The sequence below is a fragment of the Tympanuchus pallidicinctus genome, unplaced genomic scaffold, assembly GCF_026119805.1.
Source record: "Tympanuchus pallidicinctus isolate F22 unplaced genomic scaffold, pur_lepc_1.0 scaffold3, whole genome shotgun sequence".
Taxonomy (NCBI): Eukaryota; Metazoa; Chordata; class Aves; order Galliformes; family Phasianidae; genus Tympanuchus; species Tympanuchus pallidicinctus.
Window position 1 is genome coordinate 77,919,932 of NW_026294747.1, and position 25,155 is coordinate 77,945,086.

Sequence of the window (25,155 nt, forward strand, 5' to 3'; positions counted from 1 at the left end):
AGTATCACTTCCTAAAAGTATGATCACATTCTGTGTTTCATCATCCTCCCAGACAACTCCTGTTGTAGCAACAGACTATTACTATTTACCCTATTTCTGAGGTTAAAGGTAAAATTTGCATGTATATCATTTCTTAGGAAGAAGTTCAACACGTGCAGTTCAAACCTCCTTGACTAAGTTGTGTCCAAAGGGTAAACGGGGGAAGAAGGAGTATTTTAAACTGTAAATTCAAATATCAGCATTTTATCTCAACTGTGGGTGTTTTGGAGGATAAAATGAACTGCAGTTTTGAGGAGTTAGATCCTTTCCCAGACCCTATGCTTTCTCCTAAACTAGCGCATATCCTTCTTATCTTTGTCATTTCTCTTCAGATTGGCCATAAATTTAGTGGGGACTTGCACGTAAATAAGGCATTGCTACATATATAAGTTCAACTGACAGACCTCAGGAAGGATATTCGAAAGCAAGAGTAAAGGAAATACAGTGACTTTCATTAAGTGAGCACTTGCTCACTTAAGTCACCCCTACTTCAGAAATATTCTCCTACAACAAACCTTTTCAACAGCCAGTTTACCCTCAGAAGAAATCCTAATTAATCTGACACTTATCATAGTGGTGCCTGATCATTCCACTAGAGGAGCCAAATAGTTCTTCTATGGAGGGCTGCCAGGAGGGATACAGGTGAGACAGTAAAGTGACCTGGCCCTGATAACGACAAGGCACTGCCTGGCTTGCATACCAAAACCCAAGGGAAAGGCAGCAGGGGGACAGGGCTGCTGTTGACCTGCAGCCTACACAAAGCTGACTCAGGAGAACAGCAGCAGAGCATCTGTGGCTATGGGAAATGTCCTCTTGGGCCAGGGGGTACAGGGGAACCAGGCAATCCTCCCAGAAATGCAAACACAACCCTACACTTCCCACACACATTACGCATTGACTAAGAAGGCCACCTGAGGTAAACTTTGGATGCTTTGGGAGTTTAACGCTGAGCACAGTTTACCATGAGAGGAGCACCCCCTTCTTGTTTTCTATGAAGGTCTCCAATTCTGTTCTGTTTCAAGTGGTTTATTTTGCGAACAAACAGAAAAACTGTTTGTTTTTCTAACTAACAAGCTATAGCCACAAATGAGATGCCTCAGCCTATAGCTTTTTTTGGATTCTTCAATTTATGAAATAAAGTTGTTTACTATACTTGAACGCCTCAGCATTTCCTGGTATGTGGCACAAAATATGTTGATTCCACCAGTTCTTAAGAGGTTAATAAGCAACTACCTAAAGTGCTAAAATAGTGACAAACATGGTTAATACCCCAAGTCCAAACTTTCATGCAAAATATCATTCAAGCAGGAGAGAACTACAGCTACATGGTTTTAATACAATTTGAAATACGCCTTTTCTTACTATGTTGTGATAATGATGAATTTTTCTGACTATTGAGCGGTCCTAAACCATAGTACTGTCTTCTGATAACTGATCCTTAAGGAATATTGCCTTTGTTAATCCAGTTTTGCAGAAAATGATACACAAATTGAGTATTGCTGCTGTCAGACTTATGATGCACCCAGAAAAACTAATAATGCATGTTTAATTAGGCACTGGAATAAGGGAAAATCAAAGAGGACAGTACATGCAAAACTTGGTTGTACCAGGTTATAGAAATTCACTGATAAATTCAATTGAGTTGGAATAATACTTCACATGCTCATATTTCTGTAAATGTGTGCAGACATTGATGTGCAAATGATACATCTAAGATGATAAAAGAGTTTCTCTATTTAAAGATGGGGTTCTTTAGAGAGCTCTATTGAAATCCTTTAAGAGATATTTTAATCATGTTTAATTTTATTAGTGATCACCTTTCTAGGATAAGAATCACAGTTTATGTTCATAGCTAGAATGTCTCACACCGGTTTGAAACTGGATAAAATTAATCAAGAACTTCAGATGAAGTCCTGAGAATCTTCACTGTCACTCTTTTCACTGACACTGTCCTGCAGTGACTCATAAGTAATCATGTGGGAAGATAAAACAAATGCCTTTTCCACAGTACAGAGCATATGGCTTCATGAACTACACATTTTTACAAAGAAGTTTTCCACTGATTCTAGGTTTTATTGAACAATAAAACTGTTCTTCAAGATCTCATAGCCCAACTCTTCTATTTTTGGTGATTTTAAGAATAGCTTAATACATTCTTATTACTGAGTAAAGCAAGCATCTTGGTATGTTTGTCTGTCAAAATAACATTAAAAAAAAACCCCACACCCCTATTTTCCTTTGCATGATTTTGCATAAAAGAAAATATAGAAGTGATATTTTGGGTTGGACTTAATGAAACATTTTGTTTGAGACAAGTGATATACTTTGGTTTCATGGACCAGTAGAGATTTTGAAGGTAAAAAAATATATGTGCATCCCCAAGCCCATACAATTCATTTCCCAATTGATGCCATTCCACCTAGCTTAACTAATCAGTAGGAGGACTGGAGTGAGATGTCCCACCTGCCTGAGACAAATGACTTACAAATGAAACTATTTTCAGTGACAGAATGCCTCAATGTTTTCATTGAGAGATGCATGAGAGTCCAAAACCATGCTGCAGCCATCCAGGTGACTTTCCAGGTACTTCAGTATTTCAGACTCACAGATTCCTGTCCCCTTACAAAGCAATAAGTAACCACAAAAGGTGCAGTGGAATGTAGAGACAGTACAAAAAAAAAAAAAAAAAAAAACACTCAAAAACTATTAATACTGATTGGCAATGCTTTACGATATAGCTACAATGATGCAGTGAATTAAAACAATATATAGACTATTAACAGCTTATAGTTGAAAACTCACTGTTAGTTGTCAATTTCTAAAAGCAATTAATTAATAGTTCAAAATCAATTACTGCAACACTGTGTTGTTTATTGCTTTGGAGAAACTACATTCTTCTCCACTTGCCTGCTCAGTTTGTGAAAGTTGGTGCAACTCACACACACACACACAATGAGCTCCATGTGCAGACAGCTGCGTTTAAATTCTTTCCTCAACAACTTCTTCCATGTTTCCGGCATCTCACAAACATAGCTGTTTGCCATTAAAAAAACACGGGCAAAAAAATCCAGGGTAACTCAATTAATCCCTTGAAATGTGTTGGAGAACCCAGAATGTCAGGAAAAATACTTTCACATTCAGAGAACAGATCGGCAACCAAAACAAAACATTCGTAAGTTATATGCAAAGAACGCACCGTTTTTAACATGCAGAATTTATTCTGATTTCCTATAGAAAAGTTCATAACATTTCTGTTGCTCCCTTTGCTTCTCCCTGGAGCTCCTCAGGTCTCTGTCACGAGCTGTGTGTGGGTGGAAGGATCCATCCGTCCGCTCACAGCTCAGCACTTGAGGCTTGGGCTGTAAACTCCGATGTCGGATACCAATAACACGCAACAACACAGAGTAATTTGTGGTTTCCTTCTCATCAACAACTTCTTCAGAGTGTCATTTTACGCAAATACTGAAGTAAGCAAAGTCAGATTCTAATGGGAGTGTGCTATGGGAGTTTTTTTTAGCTGGCTCTTGCAATGGACGTTACATTATACTGCCGTGACATGTTTGGAACTGGACAAAAGAAATGACTTGGCAGCATTCCATAACCTACAATTGAGTTCAGTCCTGTAACCTATGAGTAGTCCGTCTAAAATACAAAGAATAATTCCAAATTATTTGGAAGCAGGGCTTTGGCTTGCCCGAAGCCTGTGTCACTTCTTCACACTCAGCATCTGAATGCTTTCAGTACCACCTCAGTGCCATCAGCGTGACAAGGAGCGGAAATGCAGCCCAACCTAGCAACCAGTGTCCCACTGCATGGAGAACTTGCAGAAAAACATCACGTTTAAAAGCAATCACATCGGTGAGCACCAAAGTTGGACTACAGGAAGCAGAGCACTGGCTGGCATTCACAACCGACCACAATTCCGAGAAATTTATAAAGTGAAAATAACGATTAAAGATGAAAACCCCACGACCCTCTCGGGGAACGTGTCTTACCGCCTCGTAGTCCTCGCTGCCGAAGAGGTACATCGCCGCACCAGCCCGGAGCGCCCGATCTGCCTAAGGTGCAATTTCCTCCCGCATCTCCAACTTGTTCCCTCAGCCAGGCGCGCTCCGCAGCGCCGCGCAGCTCCACTCCCGGCTTCCCACGCCCCAACTGCCGCTGAAGTACCGCTCCCCTCACCGAACCAAACCCCACGGGTGCGAGCTGCGGGGAGGTGGCGGCGAGCCGCGGGACGCGGGGCAGGGCGAGCGGCGGGACCGAGCGGGGCCGGGCTGCGCTGCCCCCCGCGTGTCGCTGGCGCCGCGCTGATTGGCTGCCGGGAGCCCGCCGAGCCCGCCGCCGGGACGGGGAGAGCGGGAGGCCGCGGCCGGGCCCCGCCGCACCGCCTCATCGCCTCACGGCCGAGCGAGGCGCCGCCCGGTGCGGCGCTCCGGACACCGCCGGCGCGCTGCGAAGCAGGCTGCTGGAGCCCGAAATAGCGCAGCATGCCGGAACGTATCCCTTACTCCTCCAGTAGCTCTGCGGGATGACATGGAACTTTCCCACTACCTCTATCTCTGTGATACAGAATAATTCTGGGATTGTTCTCATTTACTATGTTTCCCCACTTCATTGCTCCCTTCTGCCGATTAATTCCAGGCTTCCCCACCAGTGAAACAGTGCAACTTAATCTGCGATGGCACAATGCAAGTAGGTAACACAACACCTGTGCCCGCAAACCTCCCGCTGTGGGAAACAGATCCAGCACAGCGTACCGCATCACCGCAGGACAGCCACCAACAGAGCATAAGCACATATAAGTATCGAGAGTTTGTGTGAATAAAATGTGTGTGTAGTTGCCCTTATCTATCTACAGCCATGGTAGTATAACAACATACAATGCCATGGACATAGACACAGCACTGAAAAACAGTTTGTGCTGCTCAACTTCGTGTCTTCCGCAAAGAAAAGAGGACAAGAGTTCTTCTCTAAGAACATCCTCTCTGTTCAACAGGGATGCAGTTCAAATATACTGTAAACATCCTGCCTGCGCCTCCTCCCCCACGCCCTCCCCTTATTTCAAATAGATCTCACCCATCTCCGCTCCCTTGCGTGAGTTACAGCATGCTTCTCTCAGCCTGCCTCCTCCGTCACAACAGACCTTTGGTCCTCTGCAGACTATCGGTGATGTGATTCATGAATCACACTTTAAGTTATCGTAGGTATTCTAAAGCAGAGTTAAAACCAAGTTATATACTCTTGGAAAGAGCAAACTAGATATCAGAACAGTTTAATTTTGCTTCACTATTTTCCAGCCATATGCTTACAAAATAGCAGTAGTTTAATCTGACAGCCAAAGTGGTCACTTCACATTATATCAATTGCAAATTATGCTTCAAACAAATAATATCATAATATTATGTTCTCATTAAGTAAACAAAGCATGCACCATTCCTACAAGACACTGTTAATGGAATGCAAGTCACTCATCCAAGACAGTTGCCATTACTGATGTTGAAAGGGTGCGGTTACATACGCTTATTAGTCTGAACATAACGGTCTGAGTTGTACTGCACAGCTTCTTTATGTGAAACCACACCTGTCAATACTAGGAAAACCAGTGTCATCACCCATTACTTTGTTTGTCTCATAGAGCTCTTATGGGCAATTGCGAAGGAAAAACAAAACAAAGCAAAACAACGACAACAAAAACCAACAAATAAAACCAGCAGGACTGTCACAGCTGCTTCTAATATCATCAATAAGGGAAGCATATTGTTTTCTGTGTATTAAAAATCAAGTGATCATCTCTGAACAGTTTTATCAGCTTCTGTACTTTGGGCATGAATATGAAATCAGGGTCAGGGGGACTGCAGTTCACATACACTCATGCAGATGAAGGACTTTATTCAGACTGTCACTATAAGTGACTTACATGTCACAAGCAATTCTCACTACAGACAGCACAAGCAGCCAGAGTCTGGCAGCTTGGACAGTAAATAAGCTGAATTGCTCATTGCTCTCTTGAATTGAAACATCATGACAGGTACCCAAGTCTATCTTAGGGCTTCAGAAAGCAAATCTGTGTGTAGCTTTTATGGTTCAAGAATTAAAGTCTGCAAAAGTGTCATCCCCAGTTGAGGCAATTTAAACTTATAACAACTTCTGAATGACCTGTGATCTGTTCTCGGCTAAGCAGCAGTGGTGGACTTTCTCTGTGCATCCTTTCTACGGTGGTTCAGGGTGGCATGGGGCTGGCCTGCACTTGGACAACAGCGCCTCTCTGGTGCTGATCCTTGCAGTAAAGGCAGTACAGATGAAAAATCTCAGGATTCATGCAGAAAGAGTAAGGACAGTGATGGAAATGGAGAAGAGGAGTAGATTGGAAAGAGAAGTCAGGCAGCAATCAGACTGCAGAAATGGTGCGAATGGGAAGGCCAAGAAACCAGTGCAGGACTAGGAAGAAAGCAGCATGACCTAAATGAACAAGACACTAAAAGCCAGGCCAGGAGACAGAAAATAAAATTGGGCTGTAAAGCAGTTCAAGGTAAGCACGGAATGCAATCAGATTTGGAAAAATTTGCACAGGAATGAGTAGGATAGCTGACTAGCCTAACGCTAAGTGGTAAGCAAGGAGCAGGGCAGAAAGATGCTGACCCCGGGCTAGGATGCCCAGGCAGAACTGGCTGACCAAGCACTTAGAGACTACCAAAAATTCTCTAGGATGGAGACTTCAGCAGGAAGGCAACTTCAGGATAGCAACAGAACTGGGATTAACGTAGAAAGCACCAAAAGCACAATAGCTCTGGGGAATAAGTAAATAAATAAATAAGAGAGAGAGAGAAACAAAGAATAAACAAAGCTAAGGACTCTGCTGCAAGGGAGAATTGATCCTCTCCTCCACTGGTACTTTCAGGCAGGACACGTAATTGAAGATGTGACAAAGAGCTATGCAAACTCAATTTGATCCAGTCTTCATTTTAAGAACCAGATTTCACACTAATGGAAAACGAACTGCCTAGATGTTTGATCACGAGTCAAGACTTCAGTTTGAAATGAGGAGTAAATCACAAGAATTAAATGAGTCACCTCTTAAGCTTTCTAATATGCACAATTGCTTGTAGTCTTTACTTATCCACAGCATCCAGGACAGCAATAGCAATATAAAACATCTGTTACCAAGAGCAAGAAAGCACAGGTGTAGGTGTGTCAATGGGCGTGAACTGTTTGCTCTGATCATTTCTGCAATTTTTTTCCTTACATACAAATCCATTCATGTACAATAATACCTGATGGGAGCAAGTAAAGACAACAGAGCTGGACTCAGTGATTCTCAGTGAAAGGGCAAGAAGCAATAGCCATAGATTGAAATGTAAGAAATTCAATTTAAACACTAGGAAAAAAAATAATTCCTTTTACTGTGAAGGTGACTGAGCACTAGAACAGGTTTCTCAGGGAGATTGTGGAGTGTCTATCTATCTTTGGAAACATTCAGTAGCCACCTGGACATGGCCAGCCCTAACTGATCCTGCTCCCAGCAGCTGTTTGGGCCAGACTGTCTCCAGAGGTGCCTTCTTACCTCAGGAAGTCTGTGAAGCCATAACAAACAAATAAAAAATATCTAGTTCATGTTGATATTGCAGTGATTCCACCCCTCAGTTTTAATTTTCAAAGATTAAACATATTGACTTTTCAAACTGTCTAGGACAGCTTTTACCTCTACTATTTAAACTCTGACCTATATCTTTTAAGCATAGCTATGAACTGTCTACACTAAAAATAACTCTGTATATCATACTACTTCAACACAGTGCCTTTGGGAAAACAAACAGAAAAAACTGCTGACACGGTTGTCAAGGTTAATAGACTAAACAGATGCTCCTTGATAAACAAGAATCTTTCAACTTGCATCCAACAGTAACAACTATTTTTTTCCTTTAAGATCTCTAAAGCAATTGACTCTTACTTACTTCAGATTCACATTCAGGTCCCAGTGAAGAACGTCAACAGCATACAAGTTTCTTTTGCACAACAAGCAACAAGAATTTGCTTATAAACATAAGGAGTGATGTATTCCTAAAGGAATTTTGGCAGTACTCCTATTTATGCTTTTCATACCTGAGGCAGAAAACGCCAGAAAACTTTCATATGAGACCAAAGAGTAAGAGCTCTTTCTCTTCAACTACCAAACTTCCAAACTAACCTCTCCCACATCAACACTGAATAGCTGCTTAACCACATTATTTACATTGGAAAAAAAGCAAGTAATTTTTTCAGTTTTTTTTTTTTTCTATGAAATTTAGCTCTTCTACTCTTGTGTTGGGGACCCCAGACCTGGATGCAGTGCTCCAGATGGGGCCTCCTGAGAGTGGAGCAGAGGAAGACAATCTCTTCCCTCTCCTTCCTGATGCAGTCCTAGATACAGTTGGCATTCCAGGCTGCGAGGACTACCAAAAGAATCTGAAGCCTGGGCTTTCTTGCTCCTTTGGCTTATTTTGAAGAATAAGTATTCTTCAATTCTTATAGCTACTCTTTGAATGAACTACACTAGTAATCACAGTGCCCCTGTAGTTAGAGGAGATGAGATTGTGTTTTAAGAAATATCCAAGTATTTTATGGAAATGGCAGGAGTGTCTCAGCAAGGGAGACTGAAAACAAACTGGCAGAGAAGAGCTATGATTGAGCACAACACCACACTATTACAGTGAAGGCTCAGAACCTGTTGCAATCACAAAGAATTCAGTCTGAGTTCCTCAGGCTCCTGCTAGCTTTTCCTATCTGTAAGTAAATTTACATGGAGGAATGATGTGACACAGACCTTCCTTTCTTTTTAAAGCATCTCCCCAAAAATGTACTGTTTACAACTATTAAAAGGTTTACTCAAATTGTTTTTCCTTGACTTTCATTTCAGAAGCATTGGGAAGCATCTTAGAAAATGGTGCAAACTCCAAATCACAGAGATGCTCTGCATTTAACTGCAACAGACTCTGAATTTCTTTTCTGAATGTACTGTTTGTATATCTAGCTATGAATTTAAAATTCATCTCCTTACATAGAAGTCCATACATCATGTAGGATGTTTGTAATCTGTCTCTACATATGGTGTGCATCTGAGAAAGGAATGAAGTAACATTTTGTTTGACGAAATTCAATTTCATATAGGTATATAACAAAACAATGTCAACTAATTGAAGATCTCAACATAAATGTCAAATCTTTGATCTTCAAAACAACCTTAAATTTAAAGAGCAGTAAAATCTTAAAGTATGCCCACGCAACTATTAGAAAACTATTTATATTTTATTTTTGAACACTGAAGCTGCTTATCATTTGCAGATTGTTGTTGGTTATTATGGTTACCATTCTCTAACACAATCCAATCTGCCTGCAGCTTTCTATTTCAGGATACAGCAGTGATAACATTAACAGACTAGACTTCTCATCTTGCAGATATACATACAAGTAGGGGCACATGCTATCTCCTTCTGCACTGAAAGATAACAGGAGCATGTTCTCACAGAAATAATAGGCTGCAAGTGGCTGCCATCTTGCAGTTAAAACACTTAACCCAAACCACAATGAGTGTCAGACAAAGGTTTGATACCATTCTGCCTGCTTTATTATGGTTCCTTCATATCACTCTGATAGTGGAAAGAAGCCATCAAGTTGCGAGATCCATCCACAGGTGATTGTTCCCATTCGTGAGCAAGATTCTCTTGTATGGGTTTGGTTTTGTGTTTGTTTGTTTTTAAATATAGTGCAGACACAGGAAACTTTGCAGTCTTACAGCAGTGAAGCACAGAGAATGGGGACAAACCGAAAAAGCAAGAAAATGGTGAACATGCCCTTGCTAGTTTAAGTACTTCTCTCAAATCGCCTGCAACTGAGAGTAGCCAAATATTTCTGAACAGCTGATAGTTTTCTCAGTGCTTTAAGTGGCTGGGAAAAAAAGAACATCATCAATACTCACTTTTAAAAGAAATAATACCCTTAAGATTAAAACAGAGATACTGTTCATTTTACTACAGTTACTAATTTCAAGAAAGAAAACTGCAAATGCTTTTGATCACAAGAACAGCCAAAACAGAACAAATCTTTGAAGTAAAATACATAAAATCTTGGAAAAACTTGGAAAAGATAGCCTTGATGGCAAACATTCCCTAGAAAATACAGATTTCCAATCTGTATTTTTAATTTCAATTCCAATTGAAAATTTATTAATTCAAAACTTTAATGTCACCACTACATGTTGCTGACCTGCTACACCAAATAATACTTCAGATTAACACTGGGATTTAATCTCAGTGAGATGCTTTCCACTCTCACATGCACAACATGCCTCCTCCTGGGCATGCTGTAATGTCCAAGTGCCACCAGCATTGTGATGATTGCCAGCCACTGTTGTCCCAGAGCTGGTGACTGAAGAGCAATTAGGAGAATCCTTCTGGCTTGTAACTGTGCAGAAGCCACCAGGAACTGCCAGGACATTAACTATCTCTGTCCACATCTCCACATCCTGAAAATTAGGCCCAACCTACAGATTGTCCTATGGGCACTCATGATATTGGTTTCTCAACTAATACTTCCCAGTGGAAAGGTTTAATGCATGGTCTCTTAAAACCATTCTGATTTTTTGAAAGAAGTACTAATTCGCATATGAAGTCCAATCATATCTTAAAGCTGTATTTCTAAGAGTCTTTGTAAAACGTGAGCTATTGATAATTCCGCATTCTGTTATTATTTCAGAAGTGTAAGCATATCTGATCAGCAGAGTTATAACAGCAGGCTGCAGGAAGCACTGTGGCATACTACTTCTGTTTATGCACAAGTCATCGTTGCACATTTCCATCAGTTAAAGTTCTTGATTCTCACCAAATGTTGTGGTTTCTTTGGCCTCATCACTTTTTCAAATCTCAGTTTCCATTCCTCATGTTTGAAACATGCAATTTTTCTGATGCTTGCATTTTTGGCAACCATAGAAGCTTTATTAATTATGTTTAATTTCTGGTACAAGCCAGTCCTCACAATTCAACAAGCTCCCATGAAATGAGTTTTCAAGCAATGCAAAGCTGGAACAACTCCCACCAGCAGAAAGGACCCACTGCCTGAGACCCACTTCAGAGCTTAGAACAGGAATTAAGGGGCATTTAGACAGCTGCTGCTCTAACGACCTCCTGCATCTGGGTATGGGTGTCACCTGGCACTGCAGGAACATAATTGAATTTAATGAGCAGGGAGCCAGAAGCACAGCTCTGGCTAACAGGATCCATAACTATAACCCTAGTCTGTTGCAGTGGAAGCACTCTCAGAAGTAGTCTGTTTGCTACGTGGAGCCAGGAGTCAGTAGAGCAATGGAGATGATAAGAACAGCTGAGTTATTCCTTGCACAAAAGTAATGCAACACATGACAAAGGCATTTTCAGCACTCCCCTGATGAAACATAGCAGGTAGTAAACTCATAGTCTCACTACCCTGCCCACTTTAAACAACAGAAATCTTGCCAGCAGTACTAGAGCCTGAATATAATTTTTCTGCTTGACACTTTTTTTCTAGTTCTCTTTTGCTACAGTTCACAATCAGATCATTACAAAAACAAATGCATGCTCCAAACAGCATGGTTCCTCAGCGCTGACACTGCTGAGAGCTCCTGCATCAGGACCAGGATGTGCACCTCAAACTTTGTCAGGCTTACCTTCTCAGTTCCAGGGCCCTGATCCTTCAGCACTTTCTGCTGGGTGAGTTTTCAAGGTGATCCCACTGGTGATTCATCAGACAAGCCTACACCATTTCCAGTTACAGACACAAGACTCTACTGTGAGTTGGGTGTGGACTCCTTAAGTCACTGAGAAGCTCCACTTCAGTACAAAATATTTATGGGACAATCGATTAACAGCCATTGGAAGTGACTAACGTAGCAAGAACTCTAATCAAATCTATAATTATTCATCTCAGTGTGGTTGTAAACTACTAAAAAACAGTATTTTAATTCCAAGCTACAATAACTTCTCCTCTCTTATAATCACAGAACTGAATCTGAGACATTTATTGTGCTTTGCATGACATGATCTGAATAGATTTATAGTAAGCCAGCATCAATGCAGATAGTTAGTTTTAAAACTTAAGGAAACAAATATCTCAAACACTTCCGTTCAGAAACTTTAGGATTCTCCTTCTGAAATGAATGATTTCTGCTATTACAGTGCTAGTTTTTAAGTCTATACAAATTGCATGTAATAAAGTTCAGAGATTTGAAAGCGCAATAGAAGCTGATCACATTTTTTAACAGAAAATATCCAGCCAGAAAATAAGGAAGCCAGAAATATCCCAGAACACTGTTCTGGGAACTTCAATTTCCTTGAAAACCAGCAAATATTTCTTCAAATCCTTGGTTTGAAATTGAATTTGATAGCACTCCACAGTAGCATGAGCTCCTGAAACTGTTTCCTAATTAAGCACTTAGGTAAGTCCTTTCTCATATACTCTAGTGATACTGCTAACAAATGAACCGGGTATATTACAGAATCACAGAATCACAGAACTGTAGGGGTTGGAGGGGACCTCCAGAAATCATTGAGTCCAACCCCCTGCCAAAGCAGGTTCCCTACAGAAGGTCACACAGGTAGGCATCCAGGCAGGTCCTGAACATCTCCAGAGAAGGAGACTCCACCACCTCCCTGGGCAGCCTGTTCCAGTGCTCCGTCACCTCACTGTAAAGAAGTTCTTGCGCACATTCGTGCAGAACTTCCTATGCTGCAGTTTCTGTCCGTTTCCCCTTGTCCTGTCTCCACACACTGCTGAAAAGTAATATTTAGATTTCAGGTGATACTTTTTCTATTGCAATACCTTCCATAAGCAATCCATTAGTTTATAGAAAGCAAATAATGAAGAGATTACTCTTTCAAATAATAAAATGCCGTGGGTTGTTTTTTGTTTTTTTTTGTTTGTTTGTTTATTTTTTTGTTACATTATTAGAAATCAGAAAAGATAAGCATATTTTATTATCACATAATGATAAAGTATATGCAGATACGACCAAGAAAGAAAACACTGGAACCTTTCAAATTAAAATTAGTCAGCATAGACCTTAAATAAATAAGCAAAATCACAGGCTCATCATGAGGTGGAAAACAAAGTCTATATATGGCTGAATCACACAAATTTGTGAAGAAAGGTTTTGACCAAATACAAGTGAAATGCACAGAAACAATGCCATGTGCCTCACTGAGGACTCTGCTAGACTAAGAAGATACCAAGTTATGACTACTGTAATGCAAGTGATCCCCTGGATCAGCAGGAGTCCATTCAAAATGAAATTCAGCTTTTATCCAGAATTGCCAGCAGACTTGAAAATGATATATTTTCTGACATTAACAGTCTAAAAATACTGTTTACTAACAAGCTAATAATTTTTAAGTGATGAATATCCTAACTTGTCAATCTGTCAGCATCCTTTCAGCAGCCTCAAAATATTCAAGAAGAAAAAAATAGAAATTTATATCCATCAAACAACTGCAAAATACAATGTATCATTAATGACAAACTGCAGAAAAACAAGTTGTTTTGTGAACAGCAGAAGTAACAAAGCCTGGTTTCCCACACACACCTCCACAATACCTTCAGCTCATTCCCTTTTTCCCTACACACCACATGCTCTGCATACTTGGCTCCCCTCCCCTCACCAAACTTCCCACCAGTTGCTGGTTGAACAGGAGGCACAGGTTCAGTTACTCTGGAGTTAAATCCATCCTAATCAGTCGGCTGGGTGCTACCTCCTAGATGCCAGGAAAGCCCCAGAGAGTGCCTCAACTCAAACACCGGCATGCAGAGCAAGTAGCAGCTCCTGCCAGCCCCCAAGGTCTTTGTAGCTCTGAGACCTCTGCAAGGCTGATGTAAATTGGCCATTGGACTGAAGTTACTGAGAAGCACAGCTAACAGATGGAAAGTGGGATTGCGTAAAGCTTGTCTAGGAAACCAACCTAAACATCAGAGCTGTTATACAAAGACTGTCCATGCGCTTTAATACTCAGCAGCTTGTTTAAATACAAGATGCTGCATGATCAGCAAGGTAAAAATGTATATTTTTCAAACCATCTCTTTCACAAACATTGGTTGCTGTTAAGCTATTGCAAGCATTATATAAACCCCAGATTTTAATGCAGCATACATGCGGCACCCGTAGAGCACAAAGATTTCTACTTATAGCAATTAGCTCTAAAGATCAGTAATAAAACATGGCAAAAAAAAAAAAAAAAAAATCCTATATGTATATATGATTAGGAAAAATATTTTCACAAATACATCTGTATTTTGGCCCATGCCAACAAGTCACTGTAAAATGGAGCAGCCCAGTGATTTAAAAGCCTACCAAAAATATACCTCAATGCAGGCGAATTTTAAGGGTCCTTTACTTCCCCTTCTTTCACACCCTTTTTAATGTTGCATTTCTGCATTGTTCATCCTTGTAAGAAAATAACAAAACTAACCTCCTTCATTTTACAAAATTCCAGACTTGTTCATTGCAATTTGAATAAAACAAACAAACAAAAACAAATAAACAAATAAACAGAAAATATATCTATATTCCACCAATGCTGAAAAGCTAAATTCATGGATATCAGGGTAAATTGGCCATGGTAAAAAGATAGATGTCACTTCTTAGTGTCCTCACCTCACCTGCTATGCAGTGACAGCTTCAGTAGAATGTAAGACCATAAGGAATTCGTGCACCTGATGTGCTCACAGTTTTCTGGCAGAAGTTTACATATTGTAGGGTTTTATGTCAAGTCTGTGGTGTCGGTGAAAATATATCAGCAGCCAGACAGGAAGTATTATTTTATTTCTTTTTACTGTAACATTTTAATTGACTGGAACATCTTAGCTGTCAACTCATTAGAAAGGTTATCTGTCATTAAGGGGTTATCACCAGTAAGCACTTTACTTAATTATAGAAGTCAAAAAATATGAAACAGAAAGCTCTCAGCCTGTATCTCTCTATCAATCTTCCCAATCTTCTTATTACTTTCCACTTAGCCATCTAAACTGCTTTTTTTTTTTTTTCAATGACATAATGTTTGAGAACTGTTACTGCTAACAACAAACTAATTTTCAAACACAGCTTCCTGTAAAATCCTTCTGACCAGTGAGCGACTATAGCCAAAATGCTCATCAGCTCCATTTTCTTCCCCTCACAGCACATCTGAAAACTAGGAGAGAAACTGAGAGAACACGAAATCATAGAATCACAAGGTTGGAAAGGACCTACAAGATCATCTTGTCCAACCATCCTCCTATCACCATTACTACCCACTGAGCTACTAAGCCGGACCTCATAGCACCTCATTCAGACATGAAAAGAAGGCTCCTCAGCCATGATGTTGACAGAAGAATTGGCCATTTATTCAGCTGTGCACATGAAGCTGCACACATGAAACTTTTTTCTTCCCTTTTTCCTTTTTTTCTTTTTCATTTTTTTTTTCTTTCCCCTGACCCTTTCCCTTTCTGAGGGGCTGCCACAAAGCAGAAATGCACAGAATCCTTTCAGCTAAATGTTATTCCTTTCCATTTTCCCTAACCAGCCTTTGTTTGCCACCCAAAACCCGCACATCCACAGCACAGCTTCATGACATCACCATGCCCTCCTTCCACAGGACCTTTATGATTACCCCAGACAGAGCCTGGGCTTCTTTACATTGTGGTATGAGGAGAAAGGTTCATTTTACTCTATAGCCCAGTTGTACCAAACTCACCTCCATTTGACGGCATTATTTGATAGTCAGTAGACAGGAAAAAGAAAAATTTTGCATGGAAACATGGACATTGCTACTGCTAAATTCTGAAAACAGATAGGCTATTTTCAGAGAAGGAATACTTCACAATTGTAATTATATTTCTTTTTTACTTTAAGCCCTTTTCCCTCATAAAAATAATATATATATATATATAATATATATATAATTTCATTTTTTTCCCATTGGTAGTTGGAATGGGATTGTCAGCAAAGGCCAAAACACTCTAATTTATCAGAACTCACAGACTGGATATGATTGGAAAATATATATATTAAAGCCTAAAGAGCTAAGCATTTAACTAGGCTAATAACAGCAGAAAATGCTGCAGGCAGCTGGAGGTATGAACATAATTCCACTATTTTGAACATCCACACTGAAAACAAGTCCACTTCAGCTGTAGCTGGTAGTTGTATACCTTCATACTTCTTCTAAAACACAGAATGTGTTGATGGACCATGATGACATGTGGAGATAACTCAATCCCTCACACCTCCCAAACATAGGAGCAGTTTTAATTTGGAGTAAAGAACAGTTGCCAACAGGTAGACAGAAGGAAAGTTAGCAATAGCTATTCAGCTGCTCAAATGAAGATCCACAAATCATCCAGAGAAAGAATCACAGAATTGTAGGGGCTGAAAGGTACCTCCAGAAATCATCGAGTCCAACCCCCTTCCAAAGGAGGCTCCCTACAGCAGGCTGCACAGGTAGGCATCCAGGTGGGTCTTTAATATCTCCAGAGAAGGAGACTCCACAACCTCTCTGGGCAGCCTGTTCCAGTGCTCCATCAACCTTACTATGAAGAATTTCCTTTGCATATTGCAGAACTTCCTATGCTCAAGTTTATGGTCATTTCCCCTTGACCTGTCCCCACAGACTGCTAAAAAGAGGTTGGCTATATCTCCTTGACTCCCACACTTGAGATATTTATAAACATTAATAAGATCACCTCTGAGCCTCTTCTTTTGTCGTTTTTGTTTGTTTTTTTTTGTTTGTTTTGTTTTTAAGGCTGAACTGATTCAGTTCACTCAGCCTTTTCTTGTAGGAGAGATGCTCCAGGACCTTTATAATCTTTGTGACCCTCCGCTGGACTCTCTCCAGGAGACCCCTGTCTTTTTTATACTGGAGGACCCAGAAATGGATACAGTACTTCAGGTGAGGCCAGGGTGAAAGGGTGAGGGGGAGAGGGTAAGGATCACTTCCCTTGACAATCTGGCCACGCTTCTTTTAATGCACTCCAGGATCCCACTGTTCTTCTTGGCCACCAGGACACACTGCTTGCCAACCTGCTGTCCATCAGGACACCCAAGCCCTTCTCCACAGAGCTCCTCTCCGGCAGGTCATGTCCCAGCCTGTACGGATACCTGCAGTTATTCCTTCCCAAATACAAGATGCTGCACTTGCTTTCTTAAAGCTCATCTGGTTTATCACTGCCCAGCTCTCCAGTCTGTCCAGGTCTTGCTGAATGGCAGCACTGCCTTCCAGTGTCAGCCACTCGTCCCAGCTTTGTATCATCAGCGTACTTACTGAGGGTGGACACTATTCCCTCATCAAGGCCGTCAGTGAATATACTGAACAAGATCAGTCCCCTGAAAGGACTGATCCAAACATGGTTTCCTTGTAGGAGAGAGATACACAGCAGCTATTCTACAAGATGTTCTGCACCTGAGCAGTCTCAGAGTAACAGCAAAGTGACTCTCATGCCTCTGATGTGCTGCTTCTCCTCAACCAAATTCAAATCTTGCATAGATCAAGCTTAAGTCAAGCATTTGGATGAAGTTTATTTTTATTATTATGGAAATATGTTATTTGTACTGTTTTAACCTCCATTCTCTACTTCCTACAGCAAAAGTAGGAAAAGAAAGCACACCTGCTCCTATCATCCCCTGGCACCAGAGCACACACACCTGATAAGATGCTGGCATGCCAAAACTCCTGAGAGCAGTACAGCTCAGCCCAAAGCAGAAAATAGAGCACACCATGTGAGAGAATGTACTTCAAAGTGTTGCCAGTAGAGAGTCCCATTGCTCTCGTATTGAGGAGAAAACAATCACTTAGCACTATCTGAAGAACACAGAACAGCGAGATACTTTGCTTCAGCTGTGGTTAACAAGACTACAGATAGGAGCACTGGTGGCAGCAGCCACCTGCACAGGCTTTCACTTCTCCTCACCCCCAGCATTTGCTGTTTTTCAGTGTGTCAGCAATTCAGTGTCTGTTTAATTAAAAACAAAACAAAACAAAACAAAACAAAACAAAACAAAAAAAAAAAAACACCCACAAAACAGCCAAACAACAACAAACAACAAAAACCAACAACCAAAACCTAGGAAGCTCGAAAGTATCATTTGGACTTCCGCTGTAAGGCAGACACATTTTTCAACACCACTTAAGCGTGGCTAGATGAGAGCAAAGTGAAATGTTTTAACTGTAATTAAGTTAATTTGCTAGCCGGTCTGTATGTTTCATTTCTAAATTCAGTTGCTCCCCAGCATCTGGCCTGGCTCCTGCAGCATATGCTTACCCCCGGTGCACTGAGCTCAGCCTGCGGAGCCATCGGGCGTCTGTCGAGCATGCCAGCCGTGCTGTGTGGAGGCCAGCCCCCCTGCAGCGACGCGTCCTCCAGCAGCAAAACCTCCCCAACTGAGCAGCACGCCGCCAAAACTTCAGCACGTCAGCCTACGTGAACCATCACTGGCTCCTTCTCCTTTTCAGGCCTGACTTAAAGCACGAAGCTTTTGCCTACATGAGGCGATCCCGTTTGCTGGAGACTTCTCTCAGCTGTTGATCTGATTCAGTTCCTATGTTAGGTTACAGCTCAGCGGAGAGCCCGTCACCATCAATTAGCAAGGAAGAGTGGGAGGGTTCTGTGCTCCAAGCGACGTCAGCCACTTTGGGAAAGAAGCCTGCACACTTGCTGGAGTAACACAACATTTTATCAAACTCAGATGCATGCCTTGCAGCACGCACGGCCTCCTGTTAACACGCAGCTGGCTTTGCAGCCGGGAGCAAATCACAGAGAAGTGTCCAAATGCAAAAAGCACATTTCTTTCTGTTTACGGGTATGGGTTTGATTTTACTTTTTGTCCCTTTTCTGAACAGAATTATTAGGCAAGTTGGAAATCTTAACTCAGTATGGAAATCTCCCAGTGAAAGAAAAATTAAGCTTTACCACAATAAAGGTGGAAGATATATTCAAATAAATCTTAATCCCAGAAGATATATTCAAACAAACCTTAATCCCAGAAGCTTCAAAAATAAAATAGTCATTCGCCATAATGGTACACTGGTCCACTTAAATCATCAGTGAAACTCTCATGTTTACCATTATTGGCCTTAGTGAGTCTAACACTTTGCAAGATTATGGCCAACTGCCTTAAATTAAAAGTAAAGAGTAAAATTAAAAGCGTAAATGCATCTGAAGGTATGGAGAAAAGGAATAAGGCACAGGGTGCAATGAGAAGGGAGTGCTATGGAGGAAGAACTGCAGAGGAGCAGCTTCCTGCCCTACTATCACTGGTACGGTAACTGGTAATGCAGCAACTGCAGAGAGCAACACCAAGAGCAAACATAAGGGGGGCTACAGCTGCTCAGTGAGCTGGGAAAACTCAGGTTATGCATAGAGATTTTTATATGTATGCTAGAGAAGCAAAGTCCCATCAAGTCAAAATTGGGCTGTGAGAGCTGAAAACATTTCCTATTGCCAACCCCTTAACACTGACTATGTAAGCAGACTGTGAAGTTGAAGGTAGCTGGAGAGGGACACTTGCTCATCTCTCAAGAACTGAGATACACACACACACACACACACACACACATATATATATATATTAACAAAAATTTCAGACTGACTTCCAGTTATATTAATAGGTTCCTACACATATGTTTATAAGGTGTAGCAATGTCAATACGAAGTTACCTTCTTTTCCTGCCCCCAGCAAAATGTGTTTTATTTACTTAGAACAACTGCTTAGCATGTCCTTAGCAATTCTAAGAGGTGGGTTTGGTTTGTCCATGATCATTCATGTCATTAAAACTTTCCCACAGTTTCAGATGCCAATATTCATACTACATGCTAAGATGGCAAATTAAATTACATCAGTAGAAACTTTGCATGTATTTATGATGAAAGTGAAATACTTCTTTCTCATGAAATAGATATTTCTACATACATGAAAAAGATTAAGCAGGAAAATGAAAAATTGAACGTTGACAAGTGGCTGTGTAGTATAATCTGATTTCCATGTAAGACGCTTTATGAACCTGGAAATACTGAAGCCACTAGTGTTGGCAAAAAGAAGCAAACAATAAACTTCAGCAATTACTGAAGTACCAGAAGGCTGTGAGAAGTATAGCAACTTCTGATGCAACACCGTATTAACAACTTTTTTTACAGTACAATCACTGAGCTAACTTCTTGGCAAAATTAATATCCTTGAGAACTTAACACACTTTGTGGGACACAAACACCTTGGGCTAATCAGAACTAAATAATACACAATCACAGTCCCACCTGGAATATTAGAGCTAGCACAGGGCAGCCCCAATTCCAGAGCCACGAATTCTGTGTTTCAGCAAGTTCTCCAGAATACTGAAACCAAGCTTTCAAGATCGGGCTCCCATCATGGCAAATTTTGGCATTGCAACATGGAAACAAAATAACTTTGCACTAGAAAACACTGTAAAAAGATGACTCAAAAAGCAGACACAGTAACAGGGAAAATCCCTGGTAACAATCATGAAGTTTCTAAATCCTCTAGACATAGAATAGAAACCACTTCTTTTTAAAACCAGCAACAAGAACAGCAGAAAAACAGCCGAACTTCTGAGCTGCCTGTCACAGCTCTGACTATCACAAAACCAGAGGGAAGATAGTGCCAGGTGACTTCTGTCCTTTCTTGCTCAAGAGGGTGAGCTGTCACCTGATAGGCATGAGGGCTATTTAAGAGCAGTGCAAAACAACAAAAGGAAATGGTACCTTCAGTCAAGTACAGAAAAACACAATATCCCATCTTTATTAAGATAGCAGTAGGAACACCATTCATTCATTCAGTGACTGCTACTTTCCTTTATTGTTTATGGCACTTATGGAAAAGTAGCTTGAACAAGAGATATCAATACTCTGTACTTACACAGTGTTTTTGTCAGTAGTCTCAATCAATTTTAAATACAACTTAAGAAATTTAACAACGTATTTGGACTATAAATGCTAAGAAGCATGACACTCAGTTATCTGTTAATAGAAACTTACTGTGAGTGTCTGCTTATACTGCACTGTACTTGTGTTTGTTTCTTTTTTTTAACCGAAGCAATGTATCTGGGTTCTCTTTCCATCCCAAACTGAAAAGAAGGTGCCTGTCTAAGAAAGTTGTTGCTGACAACTCAGATAATGACTTGCTACTCATCACAACAGGCAACATCTCAGAAGTAACAAAAGCTTAGACATGAGTAATTTTTCTCATCATCTAATTAATGTGCATCAACTGATCCATATGTGAACATGTGGGCACTCTTAGCATATGGCAAACGAATTAAGACCATTTATTGTAATTCTGCCGCACTGTGGATTGTTATGCGGCATTTGCTGATGGGTAAATGCATGACGAGGTAAAGCACGATAACTTGTCAACCCACATGTCTACACCTAGTATAATCACAAGGACTCTTCTGTTTCTCCTTTTCTTTGCATTTTAAAGGTGGAAATTACACTGACATTGCTTTGGTTATCTGAGAGACCACATTAGCTTTTATTTAGCCATCAGGCATCTCACCAGTCTTGCACAGCCTCTCAAAAGACAAACTCATGTTACTGAGATTCCTCGGTTATCTTTTAAATACTCTGATGTGAAGATCCCACACAGAGGACCTTGTGAGTTTAATTTCTATTTTGTAATGCATAGCAAAAGCTAGGCAATTTAATGCTCTTTGAGTTCAGAAAATCAAAAGAGATCTACTTTTAAATGAGCATCTCACACTTACAATATTAATAAACATTCTCCCCCGCTCAAGTAAGACTTAAGTAACATCTAATGAAATAGACAGAAAGAAAAAAAAAAGAAAAAAAAAAAAAAAAAGATGGCCATAAGATACACAGGTTGTTTCAACAGCTAAAGGAAGTATTTCTCTTATTAGAGATAATTCATGTCACATTTTCCCCCTCCCCCAAAGTATAAATTTAACTCCAACCACAGTGAATAAAGGCACACCCTCCATACATACATTTCGTTTTTATACAATAGCTACAATGTTAGCTCACTGCAATCTCCTTCAATGTTAATTCCCTGAAAATGTTCTTATTGGCATGATATGAAGCCCACAAGGCTCTTTTTGCTTGGCTTTAGATTAGGCCATTACATAACTGCAACATCTGGGGCCCATTTCTACTATGCAAGTTCAAACAGACACAATTGCTGCATGCACATACTCATTTCTGTTTAAAAGAACCATGTGTTTCACAAGAGCAGGACTGATGTGCGATTCTGTTCAACTGATTATACAGTACATATCGTCCCAGAAAATAATGAAGCATACTGCAATCTTCTGAAATGTGTATCTTTAATGCATTCTAGTGCAGTTTTCACTCCTGTGCTCTGTAAATTCACATCCAACTCTGCACAGGGGATAAAAACCACAGCAGACCATTGTTGCTATAGCTAGAACTACTGGAAGGGGGAGGCCCAAGGTCAGTACCCTTCCCTTATATTACTCACTATACGTACAAAATCTAGACTCAACTGTGATCTTGCACTGGAGATGGCAAAGTAACCTAAATCTAAGGTGTGAAAGCCAAACTACCACGCTGTACCCCAAATCAAGCAATTGTAAATAAGTGAGTGAACAAGCATCAGTGAATGTGCAGCTCCAGGCTGAGGTTGGAAGAGACTGCAAATCAACAGAAACTCCTCATACAACAGTCTGTTATTTCATGTGATGATTGAGAAGTATGGTGAACTGCTATGCAGTTTCTTTTCAGCTTTTCCCCTAGTGAAGGGCGATTACTGCTTCTTGTTGATACATTTTTTATCTATCAGCAATAAAAATATCAGGAAAGGATACCTATATACATCCTTGTAGCTGCAGAAACAATAAAATATTAAGAGGATTATCACTAAAACCTTCTTAGAGCTCCCTATTACTATTACAGAAAAAAAATAAATAAATAAAAATAAAAATAAAAAAGGCCTTTGTCTTCCTGAATACTAGATGAGCTAGAACTACTACTCAGAAAGGTGCACAGGCTACTGTGAATCGGGGAGCACTCTTCAGATTCCATCCTATAAGAATTTATCAAGAATAGGCCAGAACAACAATACGTTAAAGTCACTACAAATAAATATATTTCAAAGTTATTTTCAAAACATTTATCAATGAAACGAAAGTGCATTCACTCTAACTTCACACTATCTATTACTTCAACTTCACTGTTGCAAAAACGTTTATCACAGAACACTACACAAATATGTGAGATTATCTTTTTGTACCAATAGCAGTTACAGCCAAGTTGACCAGAATTCAGAATTTTCAGTGATCCTTCTCAGACACTGCGACAAAAGCAATCTCCACGTGCCTATCTGAAAGGAACTGGACTTTGCAACTCACAGCTCAACACTGGATTAGGAAAGCAATTACTTGTCAATTAGGATTTATATATAGGCTCAAGAAAATAGACTCAGTAAAACTCAGTAAACTCAGTAAAAACAAAATAAAAGGAAAAAAAAAACCTCTAATTTTTTTCTTATAAATCAGAAGTATGACCAAAAAAACACATTCACAGCAAGGTTAAATTAAAATATATTATAAATAGTGCTTACTTTAAAATAAGATTATCAAGACTGTAAAACTAAGCAATCAAGCATTTGGTCATCTTTAATTGAATTCTCTTCTCCTCGCCTACCTATTCATGCTTTGATTTCCACACAGCTCCTACACTTTTCAGCAAGGAGATTGTTTACTGAGGGGATACTTTACATACTTGCTCTCTTTGTTCTCCTCAATGCTTGGGCCCCAGGCCTCTTTTATTGTCCTGAAGATGGTGTTATTAACTTGTTCTTCGAATTTTCTGAGATGCTCATCACTAGCATTCTATATAGCTTCACAACGCAATAATTTATCTTCACAGTACCCAAGAACAAAAAGATTTAGGGGACACCCCTCTCCTTTTTTTTTTTTTTCCTTTTTTTTTTTTTTTTCATGTTTCCCATTTACGTTCCCATTTACGTGTACATCAGGGTACTTGACAGCAGTGAGATCCCCTTGCAAGTCTCTTCAAATCTTTTTAAGGCATGCAAAATATGTCATGAGCTTTCAACATGACCAAATCTACACAGATGCAACACAAATACATACAGAGCCAGCAAACGCGTATTAAATAAACCTTAAATATAGCACTACCATTGCAGTTCTTTCAAACTCGACAGGGAATAAACCGTACTGTGGAAAGGCATCATTACACACTTGCTTTCTGCATACATTTCTCTTATTTCTGCTCTTGGCTACTACTGGTAACTGAGGTAAGTCTTTCATCTAAGCTGATACAGTATATTTTATGTCAAGTGCCAAATTAACACATGAAGGGGAGAAACAGAGAAGAAAAAGGATACGCACACTGAGTTTTTCTGCTTCCAAATTAGCTTAAAGAGTGAATTGAAACTTGACTCTGAGGATACATGGTGGGGGCTATGCTGCCCCTAAGGCTTCAGGGCTAAGAGATGCCTGCAAAGTCTTGAAAGACTTCCAGGAAAGGGGGCTGGTATTAAATATACTTAAAGTTTCCTTTTCATTGCTTTTATGTGGTTCTTTTTTAACTCTGGTTCTGGTTTTGTGATCAAGGGCTGACTTACTTGTTTCTCTGGTAAAATGAAAAGCTCTTGTTTTGTTTAGTAGTCCCTTTAAAGGAGTGTATTCAGGGAAAAAAAAGAAAAAAAAAAAACAAAAACAAAAGACATGCAAAGAATTGGTGTACATTCCTATTAAACTACAAAGGTCACTATGAATGTTTGTACTGTCAAATACCAGGTTATGGGAAGGAGTTAGAGCGTTAAGCAGTGCTTTCCACCACAAACCAGGCAGCAGAGGGACAGCCCATGATGGCGGGAGCTGCCCAGAAGGTCATATTATCTTTGCAAGCAGAGACTTCAGCTGATAGCATTATTTCATTTTCCTCTCTAATTCATTTATTTCCCATGATTACTTCCTTAATATTCTCCAAGAGCCAAGTACGTGACATACACTGCTTTTAAACCTGATTTTGCCCATAACCAGAAGTAATAGCAGACAGTGCACTTCCTATTAAACGTGGTTGCATAGAGAATTTCAGTATTTTGCTTGAAAAGTTTCACTTTCAGAATAC

General features: G+C 40.1%; 1 protein-coding gene across 8 annotated transcripts in view; it reads right to left on the reverse strand.

The window, feature by feature from the left end:
• CACNB2 (calcium voltage-gated channel auxiliary subunit beta 2) overlaps positions 1-25,155 on the reverse strand; it is a 223,615-nt gene that overhangs the window by 90,526 nt on the left and 107,934 nt on the right. The window contains exon 1 of one of the 8 annotated variants that reach the window (XM_052696926.1): positions 18,331-18,595. The exons of 6 other annotated variants lie outside the window; for them this stretch is intronic. In XM_052696926.1, the coding sequence (XP_052552886.1) occupies positions 18,331-18,381 (51 nt within the window). In that variant the 5' untranslated portion in view covers positions 18,382-18,595. Of the gene's footprint in view, positions 1-4,034; positions 4,272-18,330; positions 18,596-25,155 lie in introns of those variants that run through there. One more of the 8 variants, XM_052696927.1, reaches the window with a different exon arrangement.